Below are 13,771 nucleotides of genomic sequence, written 5' to 3'. Positions count from 1 at the left end.
TTCAAGACCAGCCTGGCCAACCTGATGAAACCCCATCTCTACTAAAAATATGAAAAAATTAGCTGGGTGTGGTGGTTAGCGCCTGTAGCCCCAGTTATTCCATTTTAAAAAATATTTAAGGCCAGGTGCGGTGGCTCACGCCTATAATCCCAGCACTTTGGGAGGCCGAGGCAGGTAGATCAAGAGGTCAAGAGATTGAGACCATTCTGGTCAACAAAGGGAAACCCCATCTCTACTAAAAATACAAAAATTAGCTGGGCATGGTGGCACATGCCTGTAGTCCCAGCTACTCAGGAAGCTGAGGCAGGAGATTTGCTTGAACCTAGGAGGTGGAGGTTGTGGCGAGCCGAGGCGGCGCCATTGCACGCCAGCCTGGGTAACAAGAGCGAAACTCTGTCTCAAAAAAAAAAAAAAAAATTTAAATTTGTATATATAAGAGGAAAACTCTGAAAGTATATACACCAAAATGTGGTATTTTGGCACTGTGGAGTTATATGTGCTTTTAACATAGTTTTTATTTTTGCATTTTTACATTTTCTCATCTTTATACAGAGTATTATTAATTGCATTTTTTTAAAAAACATTTTTATTCAAATAGAATTTAAATCCCAGATATATTACAAGCATGCTGTGTGACCTGGGGCAAATCATTTAACCTCTCCTGACTTATATTTAAAATGGAAATTATTTTTAATTTAATATTGCCATAAAATGTTTTGAGATCTCAATTTCAGAGGGGTGAGTTAATCATGTTTCTTACTCATAATGTCTCATCATCATGAGTCTATGCCAGGCCTCTCTCTTATTATATGGATTTATTTCTTTTTATTCCCATTCCCATTTCCCTCTGCCTCCACCCCTTAGGCATTCTGTCTTTAGTATGTTTCTGTTAATTTGAAAGTGCTGAGGAGGAGCGTGTTGGGGTGAGAGCCTGACTACTCACAACTTGCTGTCTTTCTGCCCATGCCCACCCCCCTCCCCACTGCAGGCTCCCTGTTCTCCACCCTGAAGCCCCCCGACGCCGTGTTCAAGGTGGTGTTCTGGCTGGGCTACTTCAACAGCTGCCTCAACCCCATCATCTACCCATGCTCCAGCAAGGAGTTCAAGCGCGCCTTCGTGCGCATCCTCGGGTGCCAGTGCCGCGGCCGCCGCCGCCGCCGCCGCCGCCGCCGCCGCCTAGGGGGCTGCGCCTACACCTACCGGCCGTGGACGCGCGGCGGCTCGCTGGAGCGCTCGCAGTCGCGCAAGGACTCGCTGGACGACAGCGGCAGCTGCCTGAGCGGCAGCCAGCGAACCCTGCCCTCGGCCTCGCCGAGCCCGGGCTACCTGGGCCGCGGCGCGCCGCCGCCGGTCGAGCTGTACGCCTTCCCGGAGTGGAAGGCGCCCGGCGCCCTCCTGAGCCTGCCCGCGCCCGAGCCCCCCGGCCGCCGCGGCCGCCACGACTCGGGCCCGCTTTTCACCTTCAAGCTCCTGGCGGAGCCCGAGAGCCCCGGGACCGACGGCGGCGCCAGCAACGGGGGCTGCGAGCCCGCGGGCGACGTGGCCAACGGGCAGCCGGGCTTCAAAAGCAACATGCCCCTGGCGCCCGGGCAGTTTTAGGGTCCCGGTGCGCAGCTCCCTTTCCCTGGGGAGGAAATCATCGTGGGGGGGTGGGGAGGGCGGGCGGAGGGGGGAAGGGAGCGTCCGCGCCGGGTAGACGCGCGCCCCAAGGGGAACCGGGGGGAGGGCCGGGGAGAGGGGCAGCTGCTTTTCTGGCAGGGGCATGGGTGCCAGGTACCACGCAGAGAGCCGGGCCGAGCATGCTGAGAGCCTGGGGGACCCGACGCCGCCGGGATTTACCTCTCTCTCTCCCTCTGTGTATATATAAACGAGTCCCTCTCTACTTGTATTTAACCGTGGGTGCACGTGCGTGTGTCTGTGCGGTGTGCGTGTGTTCCGCATGTGTGTGCGCGTGGGGCCGCCCTGCGGGGCGGAGCGAGCGTGCGCCCAGGAGGCGGCCGGGGGCGTTGTGTGTGTCGTGACTTCGTACCTCTCAAGCCCCTACTTGTACTTCACCGAAGGATGGCACTTTGGTGGGGCTGGAAACAAAGTCGGACATTAAAGGTCATTTCTCCTGTGCGGCTTTGCGTGGTTTGTGGACGAGCGGCAGGCAGAGCCTTGCGTTTCCTCTTGCTTCTGCTTCGGATTTGACCCAGTCCTGGGTCTTACGCTCCTTCTTCGCTTTCCTATTCCCTGCCCTCCAGCCTCCATCCCAGAAGAGCCGCTCTCACCATGTCCTGAGGACAATTAGCGCAGGACAATTAGTCCCATTTATGCCTTTGCGGTTACTGACCTCCGGGACTGCACCAATCTGGCCCTGTGGCTGAACGTGACGCCCTGGACTTGCCTGATAAATCCTGCTTACCTGCTTTTGACCCTTAGCAGCGTGTGAATCCTCCTGCGGCTCCTTCCTGCTGTGACCAACACTGAGCAATGTCGGGCTTGGTCCTGATCCCTAGAGCCCCAATCCCAGGTGGGGTTCCCTGGTCAATCCCCTAAATGGGCCTGTTTCCTGAGAGGGGATGAAGCCCAGGCACAGAGGGGCCGGTTCCCTTCCCTCTCGGGGCCAACACTCCGCGGATTGTTTGCCTGTGACCACAGAACCCGAAAAGACATCCAAACTGCAGATGTTTCTGGATAAGGTATGGATCCTTGCCACCCAGCAACACACAGAGGCACAAGAACCCTCCCACGCTCTGCTAACTTGTGACCCTGCCTGGAAAAAAGCACTAAGGAAGGTCACACAGAAAGGTGCAGCATTCTTTGGAGCTCCTAACTTGGGTTCTAGTATCACGCCTACTACTGATTTATTGTAGGAAGAGGAGAGAGTTACATCCCCTCTCTGGATTTTGGTTCCCTATCTGCATAATGGTGGGGTTGATCCTAAGATCTTTGCTGCCTCTGAAAGCTCCCAGTTTGAAAAAAGAATAAAGGACAGTGAACAAAATATCAAACATTTTTCTTCAAAGATTCAGAAAAGCGTAGAAGGAACTCTCTTCCCCCATTCCATCCCTTTTTCCCTTTCTACTTAGCTTTTCTCAGTTGAGCTTCATAATTTTACAAATGGCAAGGGGCTCTTCCATAATATTAGTACATCGATCAGTCATTATATAGGTGATTGAGAGATAAAATACTTAAAGGAGAGAGAACCAGTGATTGATGTAGTTGAAAAGCGTAGGGATGTCAGGCATTGCTGGATCCAGGGGCAGGAACAAGATTGTTGGGTTACTCACAGTCTCTTACTCTTTCCTGTAGCTTCCATCTTTTAGCTTGGCTTATCTTTGTATATTGCCCTCTTTTCCTTACCCAAAATGCCTTCCTCACAACATTCTTACGATTTCATATCCACAAAAGGAGAAACAAGATTGTCCAGCAGTTACATCAAAAAAGAAAAAAAAATCAGCCAGGTGCAGTGACTCACACCTGTAATCCCAGCACTTTGAGAAGCTGAGGTGGGTGGATCCCTTGAGATCAAGAGTTTGAGACCAGCCTGGCCAACATGGTGAAATGTCATCTCTACTAAAAATACAAAAATTCGCTGGGCATGGTGGCGGGCACCTGTAATCCCAGCTACTTGGGAGGCCAAGGTAGGAAAATTACTTGAACCCAGGAGGTGGAGGTTGTAATGAGCTGAAATCATGCCATTGCACTCTAGCCTGGGTGACAAGAGCAAAACTCAAAAAAAAAGAAAAAAGAAGAAGAAGAAGAAGAAGAAGAAGAAGAAGAAGAAGAAGAAGAAGAAGAAGAAGAAGAAGAAGAAGAAGAAGAAGAAGCAGCAGCAGCAGCAGCAGCAGCCAGAGATTCCATATCACAAACCCCCTTAAGACTTTGATGAAGGCAGTAGACTCTCTTTCCATAAAAATTCACATACCAAAAAACATTACATTTCCATTCAGTTGTAGATGTTGTACTCCTGTCTACATCTCACTATCCATGGTTTATATGCTTTGAACTGGATTTTTAGTAATTATCTAAGCCAACTCCCTCATTTTTACACAGCAGGAGATGGAGGTAAATAACTTTACTGGGTCACACGAAAGCTAGAAGTAGAACCCAGGTCTTCTGCCTCTTTGTCCAGTACCTTTTGTATTCCCCTGTGCTACCGTCCTGTAGTTGAGTACATCCTCCAACAGAGAGCAGGCCTCTTCTTGCCCAAAGAAAGAAATGGGGGCCCTAGGAGAAGAAAACTCAAACTCGATTCCCAGAAAAGAAAGAATCGTTTGGGGCAGTTCTGAAAACAATTTTGTTAGCAACACAAATCTTCTAATAAACTTTACACAGAAATCTGATATCAGATCAGTCCATAGTGGAGTGGAGAGAAGACAGAGCCTCCTCAGCCTCTTCCCTCTCCTGAGACCCTTACTCTGGCCTGCCCCAGTCACTCTGGGGTTCCACGAAATGATGTTTAAAAATCACTGATCTAAGCCGGGCGCGGTGGCTCAAGCCTGTAATCCCAGCACTTTGGGAGGCCGAGGCGGGTGGATCACGAGGTCGAGGGATCGAGACCATCCTGGTCAACACGGTGAAACCCCGTCTCTACTAAAAACACAAAAAATTAGCTGGGCATGGTGGCACGTGCCTGTAATCCCAGCTACTCAGGAGGGTGAGGCAGGAGAATTGCCTGAACCCAGGAGGTGGAGGTTGCGGTGAGCCGAGATCGCGCCATTGCACTCCAGCCTGGGTAACAAGAGCGAAACTCCGTCTCAAAAAAAAAAAAAAAAAAAAATCAAAAATCACTGATCTAGTGCAAGTAAATGGGATTTGGAGTCAGTAGGGCCTGGGTTCAAGTCTTGGCTCTGCATGACCTTGGGTAGTTCATCTTGCCTCTTCTGGTCTAGCAAATGATCATGATCATCACAGCCCATCAGGACGCACGAAGGATTCAATGAGATCGTTGTAGTATAAACACTGAAATGCAAATCACTGGGCAGATGCAAGTTATAATTTGGACCTTGGATATCTGAAGCCACAAGGCACCAAAGGCATTTCCTAAGCTGCTCAGTTCCGATGATCTCATTCATTACTGGTGTTTGGAGGTCACCCAGGTAGCATAGAGAGGCAGTAGCAGTCTCCTGTTTCTTTCCAGAAGGAAGACTGGCCAAGCAGTGGCTTACATCTTCCATAGGGTGCTGGGGTCCAGATCTGCCCCTAGCCAGAGTCTACATTTTTCTGGCCTTTCCAAGTCACCTCATTGTAGCCAGGCCCTAGGAGGACTCAGAGTTCATCAAGATCCCCTCAGGCAGATAGCTCCTCTCTGTTCTGATCTCCCAACTGGCAGCAAAGCAGCCCTACTTTTTCCTCTGCAGCCACCCAGACTGCTGGGTCATTGTCACCACTGAAGCATGCACAGGAATAAATCTGCCAGCCCGTTAGGAGGCCAGTGGCTTGGCAAGTGGAGTACTAGTTAATTTCCAGACTTGGACTCGAATTACACCTCTGCCAGTCAGTAGCTGTGTGACATTGGGCAACTCACATCATGGGTCTCAACCTCCGTTTCCTTAACTATAAAACAGAGATAATAATACTAACTATTTCACAGGGACGTCAGGAGGATCAAATGAGGTCATGAGGCTAACAATTGGCACTATGCCAAACACTCGGTGAGCGTTCCAGGAACAGCAGCTACTAACAGAGGTAGTCGTTTTTCAATTATTTACTTGGATAGAGGAAATTTGGAAAATCTGAATATAGAGACAAAAAAATATTCAGAGTTTTTTTGGTCAGATTCCAGGTTTTAGGACTCAGAGTCCACCCTGAAGAAGAAAGACATGAATAGGTTATCACAGAGTAAAAGAACTTTGTGGGCAGGGCACAGTGGCTCACTATAATCCCAGCACTTTGGGAGGCTGAGGGATGCAGATCATTTGAGGCCAGCAGTTCGAGAACAGCCTGGCCAACATGTGAAACCCTGTCTCTACTAAGCATATAAAAATTCGCCAGGCATGATGGCATGCGCCTGTAATCTCAGGTGCTCGGGAGGCTGAGGCAGGAGAATTGCTTGAACCTGGGAAGCAGAGATTGCAGTGAGCTGAGATTGCAGTGAGCCGTGCAGAGTGGGTTATCTTGCTGTCTCAAAAAACAAACAACAAAAAAAAATTGTGTCCTACAGTATGAAGATGCATTACTCAAAAAGGTCATCAGTCCAAACTAAAATTAAAAATCGCATTTAAACATTTAAGAAAAGTTATAGGCCGGGCACGGTGGCTCAAGCCTGTAATCCCAGCACTTTGGGAGGCCGAGGCGGGTGGATCACGAGGTCGAGAGATCGAGACCATCCTGGTCAACATGGTGAAACCCCGTCTCTACTAAAAATACAAAAAACTAGCTGGGCGTGGTGGCGCGTGCCTGTAATCCCAGCTACTCAGGAGGCTGAGGCAGGAGAATTGCCTGAACCCAGGAGGTGGAGGTTGCGGTGAGCCGAGATCGCGCCATTGCACTCCAGCCTGGGTAACAAGAGCAAAACTCCGTCTCAAAAAAAAAAAAAAAGAAAAGTTATAGAAGATTCCAGGTGACAAAACAAAAATGGGTAAGGGAAGCATGGATGTATTAGGATTAGCACATTCTGTGACAGAAGAGGTGGAGGAGGAGACCCAGGACAGTGGACCCGAGCATGCACCTGGATTCAAGGCCCAGCTCTCCCACCCAAATCAAGCATTTACCTTCTTGAAGCCATCCACTTTGCCTGTAAACTGGGAACATAGTTAGCACCTAGCTCACAAAGTTGGGATGAATAATAAATGAGGCAAAACATGAAAAAGCTTGGCACAGAGTAGGTGCAATTTTTATTGACTATAGGGGACCTTATGCCTCCTCCATTCCAGCAGTTCTCAACTTTTGCTGATCAGCAGTTCCTTTAAGAATCTAATAAAAGCTAAAAAAAAAAAAAAAAAAAAATGAACATAACCGGGCGCGGTGGCTCAAGCCTGTAATCCCAGCACTTTGGGAGCCCAAGGCGGGTGGATCACAAAGTCGACAGATCGAGACCATCCTGGTCAACATAGTGAAACCCCATCTCTACTAAAAATACAAAAAACTAGCTGGGCATGGTGGCACGTGCCTGTAATCCCAGCTACTCAGGAGGCTGAGGCAGGAGAATTGCCTGAGCCCAGGAGGCAGAGGTTGCGGTGAGCCGAGATCGCGCCATTGCACTCCAGCCTGGGTAACAAGAGCGAAACTCCATCTCACACACACACAAAAAAAAAGAACATAGCAAGCCCAAACTTCACCTATTATTTCTGCCCCCCAAATCTCCCAAAGGACACATGGAACCCAGGTTATAACCTTCTCAACAGATATGGCTTACTTAGTGTACGGAAGTAGCCAAATCTGGAGAAAAAATACAAGAGTGATGAATCTGGCCCCATGTTAGACATGTGAACACAACACAGAAGGAGACCAAGACCCAGGCTTAGGGAGCTCGGCCAGGGTGAGAGGCAGCAGGTCAGCGGGCAATCCCATTCAAGTATGTCACAGGTAGAGGGTAGTCCATTATTGTCCTCACTTGGTGAGACCCCAGTGTTAGGCTCCATCTCCCATTGGAGGGATGGGGGTGACAGTGAAGTGTGGTGAAGTACCCTTGGCTATTGCAAGGAGGTTGCCCCCCAAGGCTGGTTGGATTTGGAAGAATTGGCATCCTTCCACAGTTTTCCCAGCTTATACCTGGACCTGCCTTTTGAAAGTTAAGAGCCAAGTATTTGACACTTTTTTCTTTAGCTTCTCCTTGACAACCATTCCCTTGGGCAATGAGTGGCTGACTTCCGGCCGACTTGGCTGGAGTCAGAGGTTTAGTGTCCAAGCTAATTCACTGAAGTGTGGGTGTTAGGGTGAGGAGGGGGCACACAGCTATGACTTGCCCTTATTCCCTCTCTCATATTCTTGCCTATCATGCCTGTTTGCTATTCTTCAAATGATGGGGGAGGGGGGAGCCTCCTGACTCCCAGCTCAGGACTTTGTGCTTGTTGCCCCCCCTGCCTGGAGCCCCTTCTTTCCATGTGGCTTCTTCCATTACCCCCCTCCCCTCTTTGCTCAAACGTCACCTTCTCAGTGATCATCTGATTTCTCTGACCGTCCTGTTTAGAAGTGACTTCCCTATTGCCTACACTGTCCAGCACTCCCTATAGCCCTTTCCCACTTCATTTTTCCCTGTAGTACTTATCACCACCTGACATACTTCTTACACTTTATACATGTATATTGTCTGTCTCCCCACACACACACTAGAAATGTATATTCCACGAGGGTGGGGATATATGTCTGTTCTGCTCACTGTTGTGTATTCTCAGCACTTCAAGTAGTACCCAACACATTATAGGTGCTCGCTAAATATTCTTAAATGAATAAACGTGTATTACCCTGCATGACTGTGAAAATGCTATAATAGCAGAACAGAGTGCTATGGGAAGCACATGGCAGAAGCTCCTATCTCTAAATTGGTGGAGCAGTTCTGGTCAGGGAGGGCTTCCTGTAAGAAGTGGCATCTGAAGAATGTCAGCTGGGACTCACTGCCCAGGCAACCCTGGTGTTTCTATAGTTAGTGCTCTCCCTTGTGCCCCTAAGTGGGGATGGGAGTCTGAAGGCCTGCCGTCTGATTCTGGCTCCGCCTCTAAGTCCCTGGCCTTCTCTAGGGCTCTATTATCTGTACGGAGCCAGAGACAATAGCCAAGCTATGTGGATCTGACACTCTAGCTTTTGTTCTCCCCTCCTCATTGCACAATCCTCAGATAAGCTATTTTTGGAGACAACTTCATTGGGATTAGTAAGACAGACAGCTTTGGCCCTTGCTGATGGCCTTATTCAGAGAAACAGCATCTTCACAAGAGATTTACAAAACTGCTTGGGAGCAGAAGAAAACGCTAAAACCTTGTGACTGCTCTCAAATATTGTGTCAGCCACTACTGTCAGAAGCATTCTATGTCCTCACCAAACACTACCTGAAACCCAAAAGCCACTGACACCTGTACATTACTCCATTCACTCATTGATTTTTTCATTAATTCATTCTACAAACTATTCTTAAACACCTGCACAAAGCTTGGAGCAAAGGACTTGAGCAAACCCAGTCTTTTCTCTCATGAAAATTTCATTCTGAAAGGGGAGATTGAGGCCTCCTCAGCACTTTGGGAGGCCGAGGCAAGAGGATTATTTGAGGCCAGTACTTTGAGACCAGCCTGGGCAACACAGTAAGACCCTACTGCTGGAAAAAAAATTAATTTAAAAACCTTATATACAAGGTAGAGAGACATTTGTGTAACTCACGAGTTAAGTATTAGAACCATAGAATCAGCTGTAACTGGGTGACAGTCCTGATTTTCCCATTTATTAGTTGTGTCTTCTTGGGCACGTCACCTACCCTCTCCGAGGCGTCGGTAAAATGAGAATAATCTTTCCTATCTTAGAAGGTTGTCATGAAGATAAGTGACACTTGAGATGTATTGTGCTGAGTGCAGTGCCTGGCACATGGTATTTGTTCAGTAAATGAGAGTTATTAAGCGCCATTGTAGGCATACCAATAAAGGGCTTTGGAAATCCAAGGGTTCATGTCCATTTGCACAAAATCAGAAAGGCTTCATGGAGGAAGTGGCATCTGAGATGGTCCTAAAAGTCCTGGCCAGTCAAGCGTGGAGGCTTACGCCTGAACTCCCAGCACTTTGGAGGCCAAGAAGGGCAGATCATCTGAGGTCAGGAGCTCAAGACCAGCCTGGCCAACATGGCGAAACCCCGGCTCTACTAAAAATACAAAACTAGCCAGGTGTGGTGGCACATGCCTGTAAACCCAGCTACTCTGGAGGCTGGAGCAGGGATATCACTTGAACCTGGGAGAAGCAGGTTTTAGTGAGCTGAGATTGCCCCATCACACTCCAGCCTGGGCAACAGAGTAAGATTCCATCTCAAAAAAAAAAAAAAAAAAAAGATGTGGCCAAGTAGAGAGGGCAAGAAGGAGAAGCAGAGGAAGCAAAGCATGATGACGAAGAGGAGAAGATGGGGCTGGGAAAGGAAGCCAGAGGGAAATCAAGGCAGAAGAAGGAGCCCCACCAATGTAAGCAGACCATCGCATGTGGAGCACCAAAGGTTTGCCATAGAAGAGGGAGAGTCGTGCTTCACAGGAACCACTGGGAAATAAAAGAGAGACAGGTGGAAGGAGGGACTGCGGGCTGGGAGGGTGGTTAGGAGGCCCTGACAACAGGCCAGCAATGAGGATTCAAGCAGGGAGTTCCAAGGTGAGATCTGTGAAAGGTGGCTGGGTGGGCGGACACAGGACCAACCCAAGAGGTTCCCTGTCCATAGAGTTGCCCATCATGGTTTTCCTGTGACATGCTGAACAGGTACAATAATAATCCCCTGAAAGAAGAGGAAAATGACACTCTAGAAGATTTCCCTCTTGGGTCACACAGCTAATGTGAGGGAGAGCCAGAACGAGACTCCACAAATGCCTCGTCCCAACTGAGAAATGGTTTCTCTTACTAGATCTGTCTATGTGACAGATGTGTTTCAACCTCAGATTGCATTGCCCAGAACGTAACTCGGATGAGTAGCAGTACAGCCTGGCCATGAAGGACTTATGCTTGAGGTCAGAAACAGCTGCATTCAAATCCTGGTTCTGCTGCTTGTCAGCTGTGTGGTCCCAGACAAGAGATTTAACCTCTCTCTACCTCCATTTCCTCATTGGTAAGACTGGCAGAATAACAGAATCTTCTTCACAAAGTTGCTATGAGAAATAAAAGAGCCAATGTGTGGAATTGAGAAGTACTGGGCATATAGGAAATGCTCAACTAATAGCCAGCAGTATTAGTGAGAGGTCAGCATTATCTAGTGTGAGGGAACAGGGAAAATGAAGTCTTAGAATTAGCCAACAGGAAAGCACAAATCTTCTCTCTGAACCAGAGGTAAGAGGTGTTAGAGGACTCTCTCTCTCGAGGGCACATTATGCCCTGGTTCAACTCTCCTGAGATAAGTACAATTTTGGGAGACCTCACAATAAAAGAAAACCAGAAGAAAATAAATTATAAATCCAAATCATCTGAACAGGGGCAGATGCTACCTGGGGCTGGTAAGCAAATGTTGGGAGCAAAACTAGGTCCAGGAGCTGGACTCATGTAGAGACTTCTAGGCCAGGGGCTCTCAAACTTTCCAACTGCAACCCACAGGATGAAATTCATTTTACATTACAGCCCAGTATACACAGAGAGATATAGATATGCAGATATAGATACATACTTAGATGAAGATTTCTCAATCCCGGCACTACTGTAATTTTGATTTGGAGAATTATTTATAGGGAGGGCCGCGGGCACTGTCCTGCAAATTGCTGAATGTTTAGTAGCATCCCTGGCCTCTACCTACAGATGCCAGCAGCATCCCTTGCCACCAGCTGTGACAACCAAAATTGTCTCCAGCTAAATGCCTCCTGGGGGTTAAAATAGCCCCGACTTGAAAACCACTGATGAATGAGATATAAGAAACAAAAATTTTTATGAAGGTTACCCATATTTACAAAATGTACTCTAATATTTCCCATTTTGTATTATTAGATGTCACTTTTTAAAAGCGCTAATTTGGGGCTGGGCACAGTGTCTCACGTCTATAATCCCAGAACTTTGGGAGCCCAAGGCGGGTGGATCACTTGAGGCCAGTTTGAGATCAGCCTGGCCAACATGGTGAAACCCTGTCTCTACAAAATATTATAATAGCAGCAATCATAATAATAAAAGTGCTAATTGTGGTCCATTACCTTGATTTTACACCAGAATGACCATACTTTAAGGGTCCTTCTACTATTTCAGGTGAGGGTATCTACTTATCCCAGCTCCTGAAGAACTCAGTTGTAACTATTTTCCAGTGTCGCCCATCATTCCCAGAGGAGACCCCCTACTGGTAATTGGGAAGATGTTTGGGTTGGGAAAGTTACTTATCCTCTCAGGGTTTCTACCTCATCCTCTGCAAAATAGGGGTCAAATGCCTATCTCAAAGACTTGGGTGGACATTAATGAGATAATTTTTTTTTTAATGATCTGGTCTCTGAATATCAGTAGAGATAATTCTTAAAATAAGCACTAACTCTAACTGAGCCATCACTATGGCTTTATGCAAATTTACTCATTTCGTTTTCACTTTGTTTCCATAAAAGAGGTGTTATGGTTATTATTATTACTGTATAGATGAGGAAAGTGAAGTTCTAAGAAGCTAAGTAACTTGTCCAATGATGCACACTTAGAAAGGTCTGGTGGTTTTAAAATATTTCTGCAGATTCTTTGGCACTCCTCTCATTAAGAAGTGAAGCCTAATTACCCACATCTTGCATGTAATGCAGCAGATGTAACCTGTGGGACTTCCACAGTCATATAAGGCGATTCTGTTCCCACCTATCTTTCTAGGAATGTTCTCCTTTGAGACCCACCCATCATTCTATGAGAAAGTTCAAGCCACATTGAGAGGCCACGTGGAGATGTTCCTACCAGCTAAGGTCCGGGCCAACAGTCAGCCTCAACTGCCAGACATGCAAATAACTCCTAAGTGAGAGTCAATTGGCCGAGTCCAGTCAGCCCTCATAATGGTAATAAAAGTAATGATAACAAATGATTGGGCACTTAAGTTACCCCAGAAATGTCCATTCTTTCTTGACAGAGCTAATGAAATGATGGGAAAGATTTGAGGTCTGGTATCTTCTGATTTTGACTTGCAAAGGCGTCAGAGGGCATCAAGCCAGGAAGAGATGTGCTTTGTTGTTTGACTTTTTTCCCATCTGAATTAGGTAGGCAGCTTTGTGTCTCGGGGACCTCCAAAGCTTCATATCAACAACCCAGAACACTGGGACTAAAACTACAATGTTAGAACAACACATCAGAGAGGTAGGCATTATTACTGTTTCATTTTTAGGCTTAGAAAAGTTAAGGTAATTAGTTGAAGATAACATGGCTTCTGGGTGGCAGAGCCAGGATTTGAGTCATGCAGCCAATCAACCTTGTTCTGCACACCCCCAGCCTGGACAACCCTTTGTACCTGGAAGGAAGCTCCTCTCACCTCCTGCTTCTCCAAGCTCCCACCTACCTCTGCCCTCTTTCTGGTCTCCAGCTTTTAGAAAACAAAAGCCCAGAATGCTTGCATGTTTCTCCTGCTTCCCTCCCTCCCCAGTATCTCACCTGAAGGAGAGACACACAAAGGCTGCTACCTGATTGAATCCATGGAAAAGATGGGTGGGGACAGAAACATGAATGAATATCACAAAATGTTATCCAGTCACTCACTACCTAAATGTCTCATCAGTCCCTATCCGAAGACAGTTACTGAGATGCTCTGCACTGCATGCACACACCTGCAGAATGCGGCTGTCTGATTCAATCTGATGTGGATGGTGTTCAGTTAATCCTGCTCAAGTCCACTCCTCAAAAGCTTATGCAGTCCAGGGATTGATGAGGAGGCACCTACTGCAGAATTCAGGGTTGAAAGTAATCACCATTCTTTCCCTTCAACCTGACCCCAGGATGAGCCTGAAGGTTTCTCATGAAGGGGTTCCAAAGGCAGAGGCTGGTGGCTTCCCCACCAGGGCAGAGTGAGCAGAGTTTCTCCATCCCAGCCAGATCTCTCTGCTGCTTTAGAAATCCCCAATGGATGGCCAGTCCAGGGCTGTGATCTGTCCAAGAGAACACCCTGGGCAGGGCTTTCCTCTCCACCATCCCACACTCCCACCCCGGAAAACACCTGCAGAAAGATGTCAGAGACATCAGACGCCTTCTGT

At 47.6% G+C, this 13,771-nt stretch overlaps 1 protein-coding gene across 4 annotated transcripts in view; it reads left to right on the top strand.

Annotated features, from left to right (window-relative positions):
- ADRA1B (adrenoceptor alpha 1B) overlaps positions 1–2,118 on the top strand; it is a 107,615-nt gene extending 105,497 nt beyond the window's left edge. For 2 of the 4 annotated variants that reach the window (XM_074390598.1, XM_074390599.1), the window contains one exon: positions 989–2,118. In XM_074390598.1, coding sequence (XP_074246699.1) covers positions 989–1,599 — 611 coding nt within the window. In that variant the 3' untranslated portion in view covers positions 1,600–2,118. The remainder of the gene's footprint in view (positions 1–988) is intronic. The other 2 variants (XM_039460719.2, XM_074390600.1) reach the window with 1 other exon arrangement.
- Positions 2,119–13,771: the final 11,653 nt, after the last annotated feature.

The sequence above is a fragment of the Saimiri boliviensis genome, chromosome 20 (genome assembly GCF_048565385.1).
Source record: "Saimiri boliviensis isolate mSaiBol1 chromosome 20, mSaiBol1.pri, whole genome shotgun sequence".
NCBI classification, from domain to species: Eukaryota; Metazoa; Chordata; class Mammalia; order Primates; family Cebidae; genus Saimiri; species Saimiri boliviensis.
This window is presented reverse-complemented; position numbering and strand designations above follow the sequence as displayed.